Raw genomic sequence first — 21,027 nt, 5'->3', positions numbered from 1 at the left:
TAACGACATTTATTACCATTTCTATATGATTAGATCAGCTACTCTCTAAAGGACAATGTATAACATCACCCGTGATCTCAGACATTTTGTATTCAAAAGTATTAAACAAGGAAATACTGAACAACAACATTTACTTTATACGGTATAAGTATAATGTATGTATGTATACCCCCGTCATTTTCAACGCAACATGTCACATAGTTTTATACAATCTGTATATTTCTGTTTAAAAAATCTATATATGAGTATGTATGTATGCATGCATGTATGTATGTATATGTTTATGTATATGTATGTGTATATATATATATATATATATATATATATATATATATAATAAGTACTGATGTGTGTATATATAATCTAATGTGTGTGTGTATGCATGTGTGTGTTTAAGGAGAGAAAGCATAAAAACAAAATCCTACGAGTCATCACATACAGCCTGATGGCTTTTGAAATAATTTTAGAAAAATCAGGTCATGAAAGTTAAATGGAAGCTATATTTCAATGTGAATCTCGCCGATATATAATCAGCGTCCATTCCCGCGGAGCTCTTTTAATTATATATATATAAGAAAGTTTATGCCTAATCACATAATGCGCCGTGATCGACGCGCGAAATCCAGCAAAATGACCAACGCCATCGATCACGGAGATAAATGATTACCTTCTGACGAATGAAGCTGGAGAGAAAGGATAAACAAAGGAAGTTAGGGGCAAATACGCCCATTACCGAAAACAGACCGAGCCTCTCGAAGGTCTTTTTGCAGGGAGAGCACAAGTAATGAAGTCCACTGCGGGATTGCCATCATACTTTAATTTATGCCCCCGAAAGCTCTGTTAATGCGCCGATTGCGTGGTCGATGATGCAAAAATATTTCATTTCCCCGACTCCCCTAATGTCTGAGGCAGCAATTTCACGTCAAGTTCAGATTATCAAAACTGCATTTCCTCGAACACCGGCGGATGTTATTTTCTTCCAAAAATAAAGTCATAATAAGTCTACTTCCCTCGCTCGCTCCTGCCAATATCTCTACGAAAACGGAAGCTAACGAATGGAGAAAAAGATGAACGAACGAACGAACGAACGTGGAGGCGGGTTGTTGAATGTAACGAAAAGAAACAATTAGTGAGAAAGTCAACAAAAAAGCAATTACGCTGATTACACTGATTAACATCCAGGACCCTTCATGTCTCCAGGGAAGTACCGTGAGTATGAGACAACGCAGCAATAAAAGCGGTTATTTGTCCGCGAAGGTTTTGGTCCGGCTTACGCCCAAATGCGGACAACGCAACTATAGTGTGTGGTCGCGTGTATGTATGTATGTAGGTATGTATATGTATGCGCGCGAACACGTTAGGAAGCCTGATATTAGAACGCTGCAACTAATCTGACTATTCACCTGCTTTTGTGGTGTATATGAGGATTTCAGAGACGGGATCTTCAGTCCACATTTGCTAAATGTTTGCAGGATTGAGAGTGCAGGACACACGCATATATATATGTATATATTCCTTCGGGCGATTTACGTTCTGAGATTCGGTTCCAAAATTCATTTCGAGGACATTCGTCCCTCTTATTGAAAAGCTCTAGTACTTCTGCGTTTTTGTTTCTATTTGCTCTGCTGTCCTGTCCCTGCAATAGTCACTGAACAAGCCGAGGCCGAGAGTAGTATGGCTGCAGGTGACGTTGCCAGAAATGGATATACATACATATATATATATATATATATATATATATATATATATATATATATATATATATATATATATATATATATATATATATATATATATATATATATATATATAATAATATATATATATATGCTTATCTACGAGGATCCAGAAACAGTTTCATATATATACTACATATATATGAACGTGATTCATTTATCACACATATCCACAGGTGAAAAATACGAGACGGGGTGTAGGCCCTGACCGATTTCGACTTTATTTCCAATCCTTCGTCAATGGCTGGAAACAATTGTCGAAACCGGGCAGGACCTACACCCCGTCTATAATTTTTCACCAGTGAATATATATATATATATATATATATATATATATATATATATATATATATATATATATATATATACACATACATATATATACATACATACATATATATATATATATATATATATATATATATATATATATAGAAAATGGTTAGAAAAATATATGAAATTAAGAACGCACGTACATACTTTACTTATTACAATGCAATGTAGTAAAAATCACGGTAGCCAGCCTACGCTGATAAACTTTGTCTTTGTTTATAAAGTACCAGAAAACAAGATCCCTTGCTGCTTACGGCTGTCATTCCCAGCCACAGCAGAAATGAGTAAAATGTTCCGAAAGTTAATCTTCCATTCAGAAGTTTTAAACGCGTTATCATATTCTTTGCGAGTCCGTGCAAAAGTAGTAAAAACAAGTTCAGCTCGGTTGTGTTTGTGTCCTCAAGGCTTAAGGATGTCTTCTTGAACTGGAAGCTCTGATGTTTGCAACGTACGAGGAAGCTTAAAGTAAAATTCCATTTCTAAGTAAAGAAAGTTCGAAAAGTGCAGTGTAGTATACACGTAAGTCAGTAACATATATTCAATATTGCTAGATTATTTACAGGTTAGATTGCGCTTATGAACTGAACACGTTAATGAAAATGAAATATAGATTATTAGCTAAGCTAACGATATTTTATGATCTCATAGAATCTCATTATGTTAACTTAAAAGTACCTAGAAAGGTAGTGCAGTTTGTTCTTTCCTATGCTGCCTGAACAAAATGTTTTCTATTTGCTTAACTTTCAGTGATCTTACTGCTTGTATTCCAATGAAAATTAAAAAAAAACTAAACTCAAGTGTTTTTTTTAAACTAATGTCAAACGGAGTTTAAAATAATTTTGATCCAAATGCAAAGAATTTAATAAAAAAATAAAGTCTTATAATACCACGTTATTCGGCATAGAATCAAACCTTGTACTAAGCTTCAGTTTATACAGTACATTAGTTACACCTAAAAATGAAAAATAATTTCCACGAGAACAAAACAATGAGGCCATTCGATAAAGACCAAACTTGCCGTGACTATCATATCAATATAAACTTAACAGCATCATCCAGCCCCAAAGACCCGATCAGCTAAAGTTCAGCAAATGCATTTAAACTTGTAAACAAAGTTAACCCCATTTTCCTTCCCTAAAATTTTCGATAAGATTTTTTTTTTATTTAGGGGACGCCAATGCCTTTACGGAATGGAAGTATAAGCGGGGGAAAACAAAATGCAAAGTTTGAGGGGGATCATTGTGGATAACACAAAAGCACAGGCCAAACGTAAATTCTGATGACCATTAAAATGTCCGAACTTTTTAATAATCGTCTTCAAAAGATTTCAAATAACACGAAAGACTATTTATAACTGACTATCAAGTCGAAGTCTTTGTGCAATGCTATCTTACACATACAAACACACATGCATAGTGCGTAAATGCACAAAGGTACATGTGTGTGTGTGTGTTCGTGTGTGTATACAATGCTATTAGCAAGAGACGCTCAGTTGTCACATTTCAAAACAATCTTTGTATAAACTTTGCACACTTGAGAGTAGAGAATTTGGTCACTTTCAATGCTTCACGAATCTGAAGGCTCCGACTCTCCTGAATGGGCATGCTTATTTCTCAAAAAGAAAACAGAAGGTTATTCAATTTTAATTATTTGCAGAGGCCGAGTCTAGTTTTGTCTAATCTTGCAGTTAGTGTCTGTTGTATAATGAGCATAACAAACACCGTATTAATATATATATATATATATATATATATATATATATATATATATATATATATATATATATATATATATATATATATATATATATATATATATATATATATATATATATATATATATATATAACCAACCATATGGACCAAAATCATTAAAAAAAATCAACAACTTGTTCACCATAACACGAGGAGCTTCAGAGAAAAATTACCGCTATATTATCTTTCAACGGCTTACACGAAAAAGGTCTTCGACGGCTACAAGAAGGATCCGAGAAGAGTTTTTTTTTTTTTTTTAATCTTGACTTTTCTAAACGAAGACTACTCATTTAATCGTATTAAGAATAACAAAAAACACCACCTCTTTACATACAGCATAGTTGTATGTGAATGGGCAGTTTCGAATTATCACAGTTATAAAAAAGACAAAATCCTCGAGTATCTTTAACTCCTTGCTTCGGTTATGTCTTTGCATATTTTCCTTTGATGACCAAAGCAGAAAGATCACTGAAAGTTGAGGAGATAAACACGTTTTGTTCAAATATTTTCTATCTACAAGGGAACAAACTGCATCGGTCACCATCACGTCACGCGTCTGGGTATGTTCTAAGCTGTCGTATTGAGGTTCAATGAGAACAAAAATGCTCCTGAGGTCAGCTGATAATTCATATTTTATTCTCATTAACGGTTCAAGTCCATAAGGACAATTTAAACTTCATTAATCTATAATCCATAACAGATCTCTCAAAAACCTCGCAGACGGGACTTTCAAAATTTATAGTGTTAGCTTTATCTCTCACTGTCCGTGCAGAGAAGTATAAAAAAAAAAAAAATCCAATTAAAAGAGAACGAGAACGTGGGTACGAAACAACAAGTTTAGAAATCAAGATATCGCGACAATAAATGAAGAGCGATGTTTTCCACTCGCCCTGAATTCATATAGTTGTGCAAGACAGAGGTCGAGGGATATTACATTCTACGCATGCCGATTGCACGCTTGAAGGTTCGCAGGCATTACAATTGCAATTCCAAGATTTGGAGGCGCCGCTGCAATAACATGTATGTACGGACATTATATATATTTATTTATATTTATATATATATACTATATATATATATATATAGATATATATAATATATATATATATATATATATATATAGGCCAAAAATATATACTAAGTGACGATAAATAAAGAAATGACATTATCACAGTATCACATAAATTTTGAACACTGCATGAGGAGAAATAATATCGAAATGGTTAGCATACCATTGCAACTTTTTTGCGAAAAATTTAGCATACTCTTGCAATCATTTTTAAAGCTTAGTATACACCCGCATTTTTTTTTAAAGCTTAGCGTACACTTGCCATTTGTTTATGAAAAACTTAGCATACTCTCTCAATTATTATGTGAAAAGCTTAGCATACCGTTATTTTTTTGTGAACAGCTTAGCATACTCTTGCAAATTTTATGTGAAATCCTTAACATATTCTAGCAATTTTCGTGAAAAGCTAAGCATACTCTAACATTTTTTGCGAAAAGCTTAGCATACTCTAGCAAGTTTTTACTGAAAAGCTTAGCATACTCAACCAATTCTTTTGCGAAAAGGTTAGCATACTTTTGCATTTTTTTGTGACAAGCTTAGCATACTCAAGCAATTTTTTGTGAAAAGCTTAGCATACTTTAGAAATTCTTTATTGAAAAGCTTAGCATACCTTAGAAATACTTTATTGAAAAACTTAGCATACTCTTGAAATTTTTGCGTCTGAAAAGTTTAGCTTACAGTTGCAATAATTTGTGAAAAGCTTAGCATAATCTAGCAATTATTGTGGAAACAGTTAAAAAAGTCTTGCATTAATTTTTAATGTGAATAGCTTAGAATACGCTTGCAATTTATTTTTAAACAGCGGCGAGATTATTAAATGCTAAATGAACATTCCTAATCCTAGGCATGCAAAAACTTATCCCTCATAACAATTATTATATAGATTGTAAAACTAGCATTTATGTAGATTGTAAAAAGCTATCAAAAAAACCTAAAACAAGAACAATCGGAGTTCTATAGAAAATGGATGCATCTGTGAGAGAAAAACCGCAAACTTTGAACAAGTTCACGAACCACAGTTTCACAGTCGTTAATTTTCTCTGTATCCTCCTGAAATTTTATTTCTATAAAATGCGAAATTCTATTTCTATAAAAGCAAGAAGCTTTGAGAACGTATTTCTATAGAATCTTTACAGTCACCTACAGCCCAGTATTCGGAGACGCGACTGATGACTTCGAAAGGTAGCCACTTCATCATTCCAGGAAACACATGGAAAGAGAAGCCTCTGCGATCGCTAAAAAAAGAATTCTAGCTGCCGCACCAACCCTTTCAGCCGAGTTTCATAGAACGGCGAGGAGACAAAGAATACCAAACACTCTGCAACAGCATTCCGTTCCCCCCCTTTTACCCCCATCTCTCTCTCTCTCTCTCTCTCTCTCTCCCCTCCATGCAGTTGTTACCTGTCATGAGATGGTCTATTCGCATCGTGGTCTCCATCTCGACACCGGGACAATGGTGATGGATGAGATGCAAGTTCACAGGAGAAACTTTTCACAACATTTCTTTATACTCTGTTCCTGAGGTAATCCATCATCTCACTTATGAAATGATCAAACGTAGATTTGGCGAAGAAGCTCTTCTTCTTCTCCTTCTTCTTCTTCTTCTTCTTATTCTCCTTCACGTCATGTCATTCTGCAAAACCTTATTTTGCATCTTTGCAAAAGTTTTAAAGTTGAAATGTTCGTATCCTCAGGCAAATATATATGCGAAGGTAGCGTCTTTTTTGAGGGGAGGGGGGGGGGGGCGAGTTTATGACCTCTATTTGTATTCACATAGAAAATAATTCGCGTTGGAAGCTGAAAACTCTAGCAGAATTATATTTACTTTTTCGACTGAAACTCGTGCAGAATATATATATATATATATATATATATATATATATATATATATATATATATATATATATATATATATATATATGTATAATATATATGGTTTTTTTTTAAGAATTTTTTCTCGATATACATATTACCACCAGCGTGCCCACGTCGACGACCTGAACGTCTAAAGAATTGGTTTCAAAGATCAGCAAAGTGAATATTCTCTGGCGCATTTAGACAAAGCTTCATTAGGTTTCTGCCAATGTATTTTGAGCATCGACAGTTCAATTTTAGAATTCATCTTCTCATTCACGTTTGCAGCCCTCAAATAGACATAGTTTTTTTCTACAATTCTTATGCATATTTACAGTAAATCCAGAAAAACTGGATCTAAATACTTCGATCAGTATGTCCAGTGCTTGTGTATCAAATCTAATTATTACAATCTCTCTAGGATATTATACATACTATACCGTCAACATTATCTCCCAATATATTTCCTTAACTGACATATAAGAATTCAAAAGAACGATCGGAAATGATGGTTTCAAAACATCCAATATTTGAAGGGTCTAACGATCCCATAAACCCTAATTCACGTAGTAGTCTTAAAATGCTTTGCAGACCCGAGCGAAATTGGACGTGTCTGGACGGTTATGAAACATGGAACCTATTTTTATTGCGTTTTCATCTACCCGTCAATCAGCGTTTTTAATCAGAGTTGCAGAAAAATACGTCGCAAAACATGAATTATTACATATTGATGATATCGGGCAGACGGCCCAGTCGGGATGTCTTTTTATTTCGTCGCCTAATGCCATGTTCATTTCCCCAGTGGTATGATGAATAAATACATGACTAAACAGATGGATAAATAACTGAACAAATAAATAAACAATTAAAAACAATACATAAAACTCAATAAAAAACGACATCAATAAAATATATAAATAAGAAAAAACGAAATAGAATATATAAAGAAATAAATATTCTAAAAGTAGACAGGGAAGACTAGAAGCGTCCCCAATAAAAGTGACAACCTATTGGTGGTGAATAAAAGTGAAAATCTATAGGTGGTAATGAATGAATTTACATGGATATGATGGAATTGCAAAATTTAATCACATTCTGGAAACATAATCAATCATACCGAGAGTCTCGGCGTGAAATAACTTCAGTGTTTTGATTAGCTTGTGAATTCAAATACAACAGCTCTGCTCGTTATGGCTCATATCTACTAACAAGAACAATAGGCAGACGTTTCCCCTTTATCAATTAGCGTGGAACATCTTCAAGAAAAGTGTTCTGAGACACACAAGTACACAACTATTTGAGCATAAGGCGCACACAAGTACATGATTACTAGGCCGACACTGTTAGCATAAAACCACATATAAAACAACAACTGCCGCCACCCCCATACCTGATTCATTGCCCAAGGGAAATAAAAGCTGGGGTCTAAAAGCGTCCGTCTTCAAGATACCAGAGGAGGGCCATTTTGTGAGTGGCACTATCTTAACAACGGTGCCTCCCATATCAACGCTCACACCCCCTATCCTAAAGTATTTACTTTGGGTGCCGCGAAGAAACTATTTATTTCTAGCTGCAGTCTACAGTCCTTTTGACGACTGTTTATTCAAATATTTTTTTTATTTTCAAAAAAATCATTTTAATAAGACGAACATTCTGCAACATATATATGTGACATTTATTGTCTACATGTTGGAATGTACGCTTCGTTTTGCGTTTTTTAACAGTCACCATCAATCTGAATGAATTACTTGGCAACTATCATGTCTCCATAGACAAAATGTAGATCGCTGTTAACAAAAACAATGAGCAACAGACTGGCTGACAGATAGAAAGTGAAACAATGGGGCAAAACATTGTGAACTTCACAACTATACCACTATTTAACCATTCCCACAAGGGGTTATGTACACATTACATTATATATATGTGTATATGTATATATATAAATATAAATAAATATATATATATAAATATATATATATATATGTATATATATATATATATAATAAGTACGATTTGAAGGTATTCAAGCACGAATCTAACCAGTTCTTCTGTGATACTCGTAATTCATTTACCTCAAGTTGCACCAGAGTGAGTTGACCTCTGAAGAAGCGTGATATATATATATATATATATATATATATATATATATATATATATATATATATATATATATATATATATATATATATATATATATATATATATATATATATATACATATATATATATATACATACTATATATATAATTATATATATATATATATATATATATATATATATATATATATATATATATATATATGTATACACGCTTCTTCAGAGGTCAACTGACTCTGGTGCAACTTGAGGTAAATGAATTACGAGTATCACAGAAGAACAGATTAGATTCGTGCTTAATACCTTCAAATCGTACTTATTATGCAGCCGTCGCCAAATTCTTAAACCAGAAATGTAATATATAAAACGTAGGACGTCGCGAGAATGCATTCATAAAACCACTGTATCTCTAAGCTGGTTAAATCTTCCAAACTATCATTCAGTAATTTCTAAGTTACTGACACAGGGTATTAAACTGACAAACTTGGCGTTAATACTCCGGTAAGCCTAGTTAGTTTCCGTTCCTTGCTTAATAAGGGCATCTGTATCAAAGTTTAAAACGCCAATGAAACACCATCAAGGTTATTACATGTTAATTTAAACAAGGTTGATACAGTATTATAAATAATTGAGAACTCAATAAAAATGGAATATACTTTATTGGGAACACGTCATGCAACAGTACTTTAAGGAAATGACAACTCAAAAAGGCAATATACTTTATTGTGAACATGCCATGCAATATACAACTTAAAAGCACGTAAATAAAGATGCAGCGGAAATAAAAGTGTGGATGGATAGAAAACAATGAACTCGAGGATGAAACAGAAAGTGTTGATCGAACTACAATAAAACATGAAACAGGAATAGTCTCAAGGGTCCCCATCCAATATAATAATAATAATAATAATAATAATAATAATAATAATAATAATAAGACTAGCAGAGGTTAATATCAGGAGAGGGATCTTCCAGGGCGACTCACTGTCCCCACTACTCTTCGTAGTAGCCATGATTCCCATGACAAAAGTACTACAGAAGATGGATGCCGGGTACCAACTCAAGAAAAGAGGCAACAGAATCAACCATCTGATGTTCATGGACGACATCAAGCTGTATGGTAAGAGCATCAAGGAAATAGATACCCTAATCCAGACTGTAAGGATTGTATCTGAGGACATCAGGATGGAGTTTGGAATAGAAAAATGGGCCTTAGTCAACATACAAAAAGGCAAAGTAACGAGAACTGAAGGGATAAAGCTACCAGATGGGAGCAACATCAAACACATAGATGAGACAGGATACAAATACCTGGGAATAATGGAAGGAGGAGGATATAAAACACCAAGAGATGGAAGGACACGATCAGGCAGAATATATGCAGAGACTCAAGGCGATACTCAAGTCAAAACTCAACGCCGGAAATATGATAAAAGCCATAAACACATGGGCAGTGCCAGTAATCAGATACAGCGCAGGAATAGTGGAATGGACGAAGGCAGAACTCCGCAGCATAGATCAGAAAACCAGGAAACATATGACAATACACAAAGCACTACACCCAAGAGCAAATACGGACAGACTATCATAACACGAAAGGAAGGAGGGAGAGGACTTCTAAAGTATAGAGGACTGCGTCAAAATCGAAAACAGAGCACTGGGGCAATATCTGAAAACCAGTGAAGACGAGTGGCTAAAGAGTGCATGGGAAGAAGGACTAATAAAAGCAGACGAAGACCCAGAAATGCAGAGACAGGAGAGACAGAAAGAACAGAGGACTGGCACAACAAACCAATGCATGGACAATAAATACATGAGACAGACTAAAGAACTAGCCAGCGATGACAATTGGCAATGGCTACAGAGGGGAGAGCTAAAGAAGGAAACTGAAGGAATGATAACAGCGGCACAAGATCAGGCCCTAAGAACCAGATATGTTCAAAGTACGATAGACGGAAATAACATCTCTCCCATATGTAGGAAGTGCAATACGAAAAGTGAAACCATAAACCACATAGCAAGCGAATGCCCGGCACTTGCACAGAACCAGTACAAAAAGAGGCATGATTCAGTAGCAAAAGCCCTCCACTGGGCCTGTGCAAGAAACATCAGCTACCTTGCAGTAATAAGGTGGGTACGAGCACCAACCTGAAGGAGTGATAGAAAACGATCAGGCGAAGATCCTCTGGGACTATGGTATCAGAACAGATAGGGTGATTACGTGCAAACAGACCAGACGTGACGTTGATTGACAAAGTCAAGAAGAAAGTATCACTCATTGATGTCGCAATACCATGGGACACCAGAGTTGAAGAGAAAGAGAGGGAAAAAATTGGATAAGTATCAAGATCTGAAAATAGAAATAAGAAGGATATGGGATATGCCAGTGGAAATCGTAACCATAATCAATAGGAGCACTAGGCACGAATGCCCAAGATCCCTGAAAAGGAATCTAGAAACTAGAGGCTGAAGTAGCTCCAGGACTCATGCAGAAGAGTGTGATCCTAGAAACGGCACACATAGTAAGAAGAGTGATGGACTCTAAGGAAGGCAGGATTGCAACCCGGAACCCCACACTATAAATACCACCCAGTCGAATTGGAGGACTGTGATAGAGTGGAAAAAATAAAAAAAAAAAAAAAAAAAAAATAAAAAAAAAAAAAAAAAAAAACTAATAATAATAATAATATAATGGTGAAGAAATTCACAGTGAATTAAATGTAAATAGGTATTAGAAATAAAAATATATACACACACACGAAAGCCTTCAAGAACGTACACTCAATATTCCTCTCTGAGAAGGAGAATCCAGCAGGTTCTCGAAAGCCCCTCGTTTGTACTACATATATCCTTATTATATGTTTACATTTACAGTCCACCACTGTGGATTTCTCCAACATTTTAGTGGCTCGTGCTATTATGGGATTTTTATGAAATAATAATAATAATTACATAGTGGTTCTTACAGCTGTCTCTATCAACTACCATCAACCATACCTGCGGAGAACCATCCAAATTCGGATGGCTGTGGATGATCGGCGTGGATGAGCGTCACGTTGGTGGATTTGTTGTAGACAGTGGAGAGCGAAGCATTGCACGCCAAGGTGATGGCGCCCCCAATGAAAGACTCGTTCTCTAACTCCAGTTCCAGAGTCTGTAAAGGGAGGATGAAAATGCAACGTAAGTGCTGGGAATTCTATTCTAACAGTATATATCGGATATCATACAGGAAGAAGAAATATGCATTATAACTATATTACTGTGAGAGATCCTTTTATAACAATATGCCGGACATCAGTGAAAAGGGTTTTGATTTTAAACAATATGCCGGACATTAATGAAAAGGGTTGGGTTATCTGCAAGTATTAAGCAAGAAACGATTTATAGGTTCAAAACTGACCAAGAATATAAAATATTTCACTTATATTTTTATTTATCTATTCATTTGTTAATTTATCTGTTTTCTTTTCCCCCTTTCTGTATTTCCCATTACCTTCTGTTATTTCTTCCTCATGAACACCATATTCTTAGAAAGCTTGAATTTCAAGTTAATGGACCTTGCGGGCTTGTTGCTTAAGAATAGGGTTCATCTTCATCTTCGTCTTCATAATAATAATAATAATAATAATAATAATAATAATAATAATAATAATAATAATAATAATAATAATAAAATAATAATAATAATTCGTTGTCGTGTGACATTTCCCTTTCCAGTTCTTCTCTTTCTGTTGGGGAGAGCCAGTTCTTTTTCTTTATGTTCCTTACTTGGTCTGGCAGCCTCTGCTCTGTTTGGGGGGTGTTATTCCTCTCATTCCAGATGTTGACCAACCTATATCCTCTCTCCGTCGGGTTGCTTCTGATGTAGCATCTCCATATTTCCTTATTTTCTTCTCTTGTCCATTTCTTCCTTTGGTTTGCTTAGGTAGCTCCAATCTCAGGCTGTTGGTTACTGTCGTTGTGGTGGTCAGTTGCTGGATGACGACCTCCAAAAACCTGACCGTCTTCCCCTTCAATTGGGTTGAATACCTGGCTGCCGGACGAAGCTCCACTGTTGCCAGAGGTTCCATTTATGTCGTTGTCGTTTATTCCTTCATTTCTTAACATCATTGCTGAGTTTTGCTATTTAACCCATAGCTGACCCTACCCCATCAGGGATAGACTGAGGAAATTATGGTAAAGATCCTTTCCCAAGGAATCAACGCCGAGGAGAGCGGTCACCCATCCAACGACTGACCAGCCCCAATGTTGCTTAACCAGTCCATTGACGACCTAAAGCACTCTGCCACGGCGCCACAGTGAAGACGAGTGGCTAAAGAGTACATTGGAAGAAGGACTAATAAAAGTAGACGAAGACCCAGAAATATACAGAGACAGGAGAATGACAGACAGAACAGAAGACTGGCACAACAAACCACTGCACGGACAATACATGAGACAGACTAAAGAACTAGCCAGCGATGACACATGGCAATGGCTACAGAGGGGAGAGCTAAAGAAGGAAACTGAAGGAATGATAACAGCGGCACAAGATCAGGCCCTAAGAACCAGATATGTTCAAAGAACGATAGACGGAAATAACATCTCTCCCATATGTAGGAAGTGCAATACGAAAAATGAAACAATAAACCACATAGCATGCGAATGTCCGGCACTTGCACAGAACCAGTACAAAAAGAGGCATGATTCAGTGGCAAAACCCTCCACTGGAGCCTGTGCAAGAAACATCAGCTACCTTGCAGTAATAAGTGGTACGAGCACCAACCTGAGGGAGTGATAGAAAACGATCAGGCAAAGATCCTCTGGGACTATGGTTTAGAACGGATAGGGTGATACGTGCAAATAGACCAGACGTGACGTTGAATGACAAAGTCAAGAAGAAAGTATAACTCATTGATGTCGCAATACCATGGGACACCAGAGTTGAAGTGAAAGAGAGGGAAAAAATGGATAAGTATCAAGATCTGAAAATAGAAATAAGAAGGATATGGGATATGCCAGTGGAAATCGTACCCATAATCATAGGAGCACTAGGCACGATCCCAAGATCCTTGAAAAAGAATCTAGAAAAACTAGACGCTGAAGTAGCTCCAGCACTCATGCAGAACAGTGTGATCCTAGAAACGGAGCACATAGTAAGGAAAGTGGATGGACCCCTAAGGAGGCAGGTTCAACCCCCCGAACCCCACACATATAATACCACCCAGTCGAATTGGAGGACTGTGATAGAGCAAAAAAAAAAAAAATAAATAAAAATAAAAAAAAAATAATAATAATAATAATAATAATAATAATAATAATATAATAATATAATAATAATCATCATCATACATCATCAATCATCATCATCATCATCATCGTGACAAAATCGTTGACGTCAATAAACCAGAATGAGAGAGAAAACATAATATCGACAAAGGGTAAAAACTGAACCATTTAATTCTAGGAAATGTAGTTACATTTCACCAGGAGAAAAAAAAATTAAATTCCGACGTGCAATGTTAAACGATAGAAAGATCGGCCGTTAATTGTCACAGCCTGTGTGATGAATCCCACAGTACTGAGGAGATTGTAGAAATACAACGAAATAATAATTGTGTCAACTATTATGTCTGGTGGATTATCAAATGTACTAAAGTATGTGTTAATTAATCAACTGAAAACACTTCACGCCTGCTGACAACTTCAGCAAGGTTGAAAACAATTGACAAATGGTATTTTGTGGAAAAACATCTAGATGATCACTATATTGGTGATCCTGATTTTCCTTCGTTAATGGGAATAACCGTGAAAATGTCAAAATTAGTTGACATTTAACCACATATACGATCTTTGTTATTCTTCCTCCTAACAAGGGCACTCTATACTGAAACCTATGGAACTTTATTTGCAATGGTAGAGCATTTCATGAAGTGGAACTGATTGATAGCTGTTAGTATTTACGAGAGAAAACATAAAATAAGTGATTTGAAATTAATGTTAATGAGGCCAAACGCTCTGACAGACAGAATTTACGAGCAACAATTTGCTATTGCAAAGTGAAAGTACGTACTACACGATTAAAAAAAAGCCAAGACCATACATTTCACGAGTATTTGAAATGCCATTTCCTTCTTTCACTTTACTGACAATTAGGATTGTTTAAAAAGCGCTCGACCGACCGCAGCGGCTCGAACAAAACATATATTTTATTAGACACGTTAACTACTGTTCGAAATTATTTCGGCAATTATTAGTTGGCTTTGATATTGGCGTTACATATTACGGGAAATTATTCAGCTTCATAGTGTTGCGGTTCTGTTGGACCGAATGAAAAATTAAGCAATAACGCATTGCAGAGAAATATAATATTTGATGGCTGTAAAGCCAATCAAAAGGGAATTTGATATTGAATAACAATGAATGCGTTGCCTGGCATTCCGGTACACAGGTTCTTTTTATATACATATATATTTTGCAAATATATAAATATACGATTTACATATCATATATATGAATATATTATATATATATATATACTATATTATATACATATATATATATTTATATATATATATATATATATGTGTGTGTGTGTATGTATATATTCATATACATGTGCGTCTGTGTACGTCCTTTGACAGCCACAAAAACCTCTCAACGGAACTGCTTCAATTCCTTACACTTTGGATACTGCATTCATCACTTCAAACTTGAATTCGTATGGGAGAAAAATGAAGAAACCGTCTTCTTCCTCGGCGGGATTCCAACCCACATCCATTACTACTACAGTGAATTGACACGTATTGCGAAAGCTTCTAAGTGCTAATCTCACTCTTACTAACGTGATCGGGTTGGAACCCACCCATTTAAGGAGAGTGTAAATTTTTCCCAATCTGAAATATCCGGAGTGTGAGGAAAATAAGAAGCTGTCGCTAATAAAAATAAATATAAATCTTGAAACAATGACCAGTATATGCTGTATGAGTGTGTATTTGTATTAATTCAAGGACTGAAACGGAACAAACTTGCATATGCGAGTTTTTAAGGTCCACAAGTGGAACAGATATGATTGAACGAGAAGGTTTTTGAGTTAAGAAGAACCTGAATCTGAACTTGGTTGGTTTTGGAGAATATGAAAGGGTCTTGTGCTTAGCTGGTTATATCAGAGATGAAAGCATCGACGAGTACGTGTGTGCAAATCTGAAAGTTTCTATTAGCACTGAAATCCAGGTTCATGAGGAGACAGCAATCCCCAGAATGTAATAATCATCACATACAATTTTATACTTCAAAGTGGCATACATTTTATCGCTACATAACGTATAAATGTGAAGAAGAATACTTCGAACAGCAGAAATATGACCCCTGTCTTTATAAGAACTCCGGTGTGTTCCCTACGCATATAAAAGTGCTCGTGTCACGCATGAGCTATGAGATGCCGTGATACCAACAAACAAGCAAGGCGTAATCTTTTTTTTCTTTAAATTGTGAAAACCTCCATCTGCTTTAACGTTTCGGGAGAAGGAAATACTGGTCCGGTTAGACACAGCAGTAAATTTCTAGGTTTACTTTACCCATACCCGTATTATCTGCCAATTTCGTAATGAAGTCGCGAACCTGTGCTTAAAAATCAGCCTACTTGAAACACATCTCACAGCATCACTCGTTGCAAATTTCCTTCCAAGAGTTAGTGATGTGTAAGTTTATGATGGAACTAAGCCGAAAATAACTATAATATCAGACTGGAATTTACTGCGAATAAAATATGGCCCTAGCGCCATAAAATGGCCCGATAATAATTCCAACAATAAAGAGTTCTGTGGATAACATGCATACTTATTTAAACAATATCCAGCATTTTAGGCGAGGCTAGTGTGTGGTCAAGTACAGCGCAATCTGCTTAAAGCAATTACCACCAACCTTTTTATTTTTGTATACATTGTTGAAGGGGTTAAAAAAACACTGACAGCTACGATGTTTTAAATTGTATCGCACCATTTCACATTTGAGCATCGACCAAGAGAGAGAGAGAGCTGTCAGTATACATATATACACGGTAAAAATAAAAAAAAAAATCAGATAAAACAAGAACATTTCATCAAACAAATCCTCAGCGGACGTTTTGTAAATGAAAACCCGACCACCGCAAACCCATGCAGAAACAAAGTGTCTGAAATACGGCTTTATTGTAATATGTGCAAATGATTTTCCAAAATGTATACCCCCCATGTTTACTATGGATTCGAATTAAAGGGGAAAACAATTTACGTAAAGTGCTCAATATATATTAATGTGCCTTTGTGAACGTAACTATTTATACGCTCAGAAATAAACATTACACTCAACATAAATATGAGTAGTAAGTACGAGCGAATTTATTTCTGCACGTATCGATACTTAGTCACATACATGCACTGTTAGGAGAATATAATCACTATTTACGTATACACACATACATACATATATACATGCATACATACATACATACATACATACATAAACTTGTAGGCTTTTATTTTTTTTATTTTTTTATTTTTTTTTTTTTGGGGGGGGGGGCAAAATCCAGAGTGAATCCGTAAATCTCTATGAAAGAATTAATATGCAAGTACAATCAAATGCATCTGAAATCCCAAAAATAAACCTGCATTATCAGAAATATACGTATACAAACACATATGTTTAATGGATCTAAACAGAGAAAGCTTAACAAACAAAGGATCCACAGATAAAAGCCTCATAAGAAATCAGCGATGCACACGGTTTCTCAAACGAGGACTTCATCCGGTTTCTAAATCATTGAAGAAGTTATGAAGTTTAGTGAAGGAAACGGCACAGGAACAACTGATTATAATCCTGAGAAAAAGCGTTTCTTTGAGTAAAACTCTTCAACTGCGTGAAGTTTGCGTTTTATTTTCTTTCTAATAACAAGATCAGAATTATACGCAGAGATATTCATGATGACTTCTATTTCCTTAGTATTTTTAGTATTGCAATCTTATATCTTCCATCCTCGCATGCATCTGAACAAACTACTCAAATTCTCTCTCTCTCTCTCTCTCTCTCTCTCTCTCTCTCTCTCTCTGTATATATATATATATTATATATATATATATATATATATATATATATATATATATATATATATATATATATATATATATATATATATATATATATATTATATATATATATATATATATCGAGCTACAATGTCCTTTAATATCTAATTCTCTCTACCTCGGAATTAATATATTTTCATATATGCTTAACCGTAGGGGATTTTTTTCTCGATAATAGACTTGCCTGGATCGGGACGCGAACCCAGGATCCTTTCGAATCCAGGAACGTCAGTGTAGCTTTTACCTACTGCACTACCGCTCATATATATATATACATATATATATATATAGATATATATATATATATATATATATATATATATATATATATTTTTATATTTATGTATACTCTCTCTCTCTCTCTCTCTCGGCTCCTCTCTCTCTCTCTCTCTCTCTCTATATATCTATATATATTTTTATATATATATATATATTAAAATAGTAGATATTATATACCGGTATCTATGAGGACATACTAACTTCACTGCACTCCAGTCGTCTGTGATTCCTAAATAAAGCGAATTATGAGAATGGACATATTTTTATAATATATATTAACTCTTCCCAAACCTGAATTATTACCACCCGTACCCTAGTGCATCCTTTCCAATAGGATAGTTTCGAATAAATGCCGTTATGGCAAAGCTGGACAATACAAAAATCGCAACAATCATAATAAAAGACTGGAGATTTCTTTCCTTCCGGGCTGTCACTCAGCTTAGTTTTGTGATATATGACAGAATTCAATTTTGATTGCTCGGCAGTACCATTTATCAAACGAAGACCAAGCAATATGTCAAAATGATATTTACGAGATTTCAGGACAGAGTCTTTGAGAGCTCAACATTTATGACCCCCACAAAAGTTTTAGGCAAAAGTTGCCGGACACCCAGGGAAAAGGTTTTGTCTACAGCTGGCCTATTTTTCAACATTTGAAAACAGACCCAAGCTCTCTTCCAGGCACCTTAGAATTTTAGAGATTTCCGAACTGACATGCATCAGAAAGCAATGTTATAGATCAAAAAGTGATCAAAGGCAATAAGATGGCAGAAAACTCAAGAAAATCACTGAAGCATAGCAAGGAGACTGGTTAGATTTGATCTGGTTTTAGGAAATTTAGGCCATCTAGCAGTGATGCAGTGACAAGGAAGAGTTGGAGCGGGGTCGAAGATCAAGCTGTAATGGCTAGAGTAGTTGGCCAGTAAGAATGAAGAACGGATGAGGGAAGAGGGACGGGAGGAAAAGCAAAGGGCTCAATAGTGGATACATGCTTCAAAAACTGAAGTAAACTGACATTTTCCTGACACACACAGGGAAGCAACAAGATGAACGCCAGTATATAAAAAAAATAATAAACCAAGCATACCAAGACGAAACATCAAGAAAAAACTACATTACAATAAATTACTATAATAAAAATAATAATAATAATAATAATAATAATAATAATAATAATAATAATAATAATAATAATAATAATAATAATAATAATAAATACTTACAAATACCTGAGCCATCCTAGCTCTCTCGTCCCTCTGTTTTGCGTACGTCGTCAGGGCGTGAGGAGGTAGGTGCTCGTTGTTGATCAACCAGGTGACATGAACGGGCGGCTCCGAGTGCCCCAGAAGGCACTGCACTTTTATGATGTCCCCCGGCCTCACCCTGGATCCGTGAACCAGGCCTCGGATTTCAGGTCCCCACAGAGGTATGTCTAGAATGGAAATTTCAGTAATCACTGGAAGTATAATAAGACAAAAGCACGATATTTTTTCAACGTACACCAAATTATTAATCAAAAAAGTTAAACTTTCAAAGTGATTGTTCTTTGACGTCTCTTGAAGAGAAAATTGTTTTCAAAATACGCATGAAAAATGGGCATGAAAATATAAAAGATTAACTTTCAAAGACCTGCTTATGACACTTACAGTTCCAAAGTGATTGTTCTTTGACGTTTCTTGAAAAGAACACCGTATTCAAAATACGCATGAAAATATAATATATAGACATTACTGACCAATGGGTAGTCATGCAATAGTCACGGGAAATTCCCCAAATTGCCTCCATACCCAATACAGCAAATGGCTTCCTAAAAATATTGAATAAACTATATTGCATAAAAATCTGTGAGCCTATTCAGTGACATGATAGTAATAATAGCCAGCGGTTAGTTCTACGCGGTTTGGAATACTCGCAAACTTCAAATAGAATGTATATTAACACAAAACTGGAAAACAGATTTTTTTTCTGAATATTTTCGATACATCGCTTCATAACATAATTCCCTAAGAGCAAAGAATTTCCAAAGGACTTTTCCTTGAAGTAAGTCAAATTGCAAAGCCAACAGTTTTGCAGTGTTTTTCTTTTAGAGTGACAGTCGTTCCATGCAATGATTTCCCTGCCAAATCCTGAATTCAATTGCATTAGACCGTTGACCTTCTACTCTCAAAAAGAAAGAGCAGCAACTGAAGTTTCCACATTCACAATGAGCAATGAACAGCAGACATGCATCTATCTACCATACAACACTATGTAACAGACTATAGAAAAACGCAACATACCAACAACTGTCATATTTCTGGTAGAATCGTCCGTTTCGAAAAGTGGTTTTTCTCCAACTACTTCACACCGAAATGTTCCTGAGGTCTCCTTTGTCACTCCTATAAGGACAACCGTTGATTGGTTGCTGTTATTTCTCTGGAAAACAAATCAAATTAAAAAGTATGAATGACATTTGATTTGCAAGAATTAATAAAGTACATTTTAGTCGCGCTATATTGTTGCAACAATCTCTCTCTCTCTCTCTCTCTCTCTCTCTCTCTCTCTCTGAAATATGGTTACTGTCACCTTTCGCCAATGTTACACAATGGTATTTTCTTATCCAGAGACGGCGTAAATCTTCCAAGCTACATTGCCTGACAGAGAGAAGTATGAGCTTTGCTTTTGAAAGGTTCATCTGCCGTAACCTCTTTGTGTAATAATTTCCGCAGCTTTTCTCTTCACGCTTTGGGACCTTTTATGTTTTATGGTTAAGGCGGTCGGGTGAGTATCGCCTCCCAGACATGCCTAACGTATAGAGAG

At 35.4% G+C, this 21,027-nt stretch overlaps 1 protein-coding gene across 2 annotated transcripts in view; it reads right to left on the bottom strand.

Annotated features, from left to right (window-relative positions):
• The window catches only part of LOC135198144 (uncharacterized), a 285,187-nt gene that overhangs the window by 6,695 nt on the left and 257,465 nt on the right, over window positions 1-21,027 (bottom strand). For both annotated transcript variants that reach the window (XM_064225757.1, XM_064225668.1), the window contains 3 exons: window positions 20,508-20,643; window positions 19,452-19,660; window positions 11,846-12,002 (listed from right to left, as the gene is read on the bottom strand). In XM_064225757.1, the coding sequence (XP_064081827.1) occupies window positions 11,846-12,002; window positions 19,452-19,660; window positions 20,508-20,643 (502 nt within the window). The remainder of the gene's footprint in view (window positions 1-11,845; window positions 12,003-19,451; window positions 19,661-20,507; window positions 20,644-21,027) is intronic.

Source organism: Macrobrachium nipponense, chromosome 11 (assembly GCF_015104395.2).
Source record: "Macrobrachium nipponense isolate FS-2020 chromosome 11, ASM1510439v2, whole genome shotgun sequence".
In the NCBI taxonomy this organism is placed as follows: Eukaryota; Metazoa; Arthropoda; class Malacostraca; order Decapoda; family Palaemonidae; genus Macrobrachium; species Macrobrachium nipponense.
This window is presented reverse-complemented; position numbering and strand designations above follow the sequence as displayed.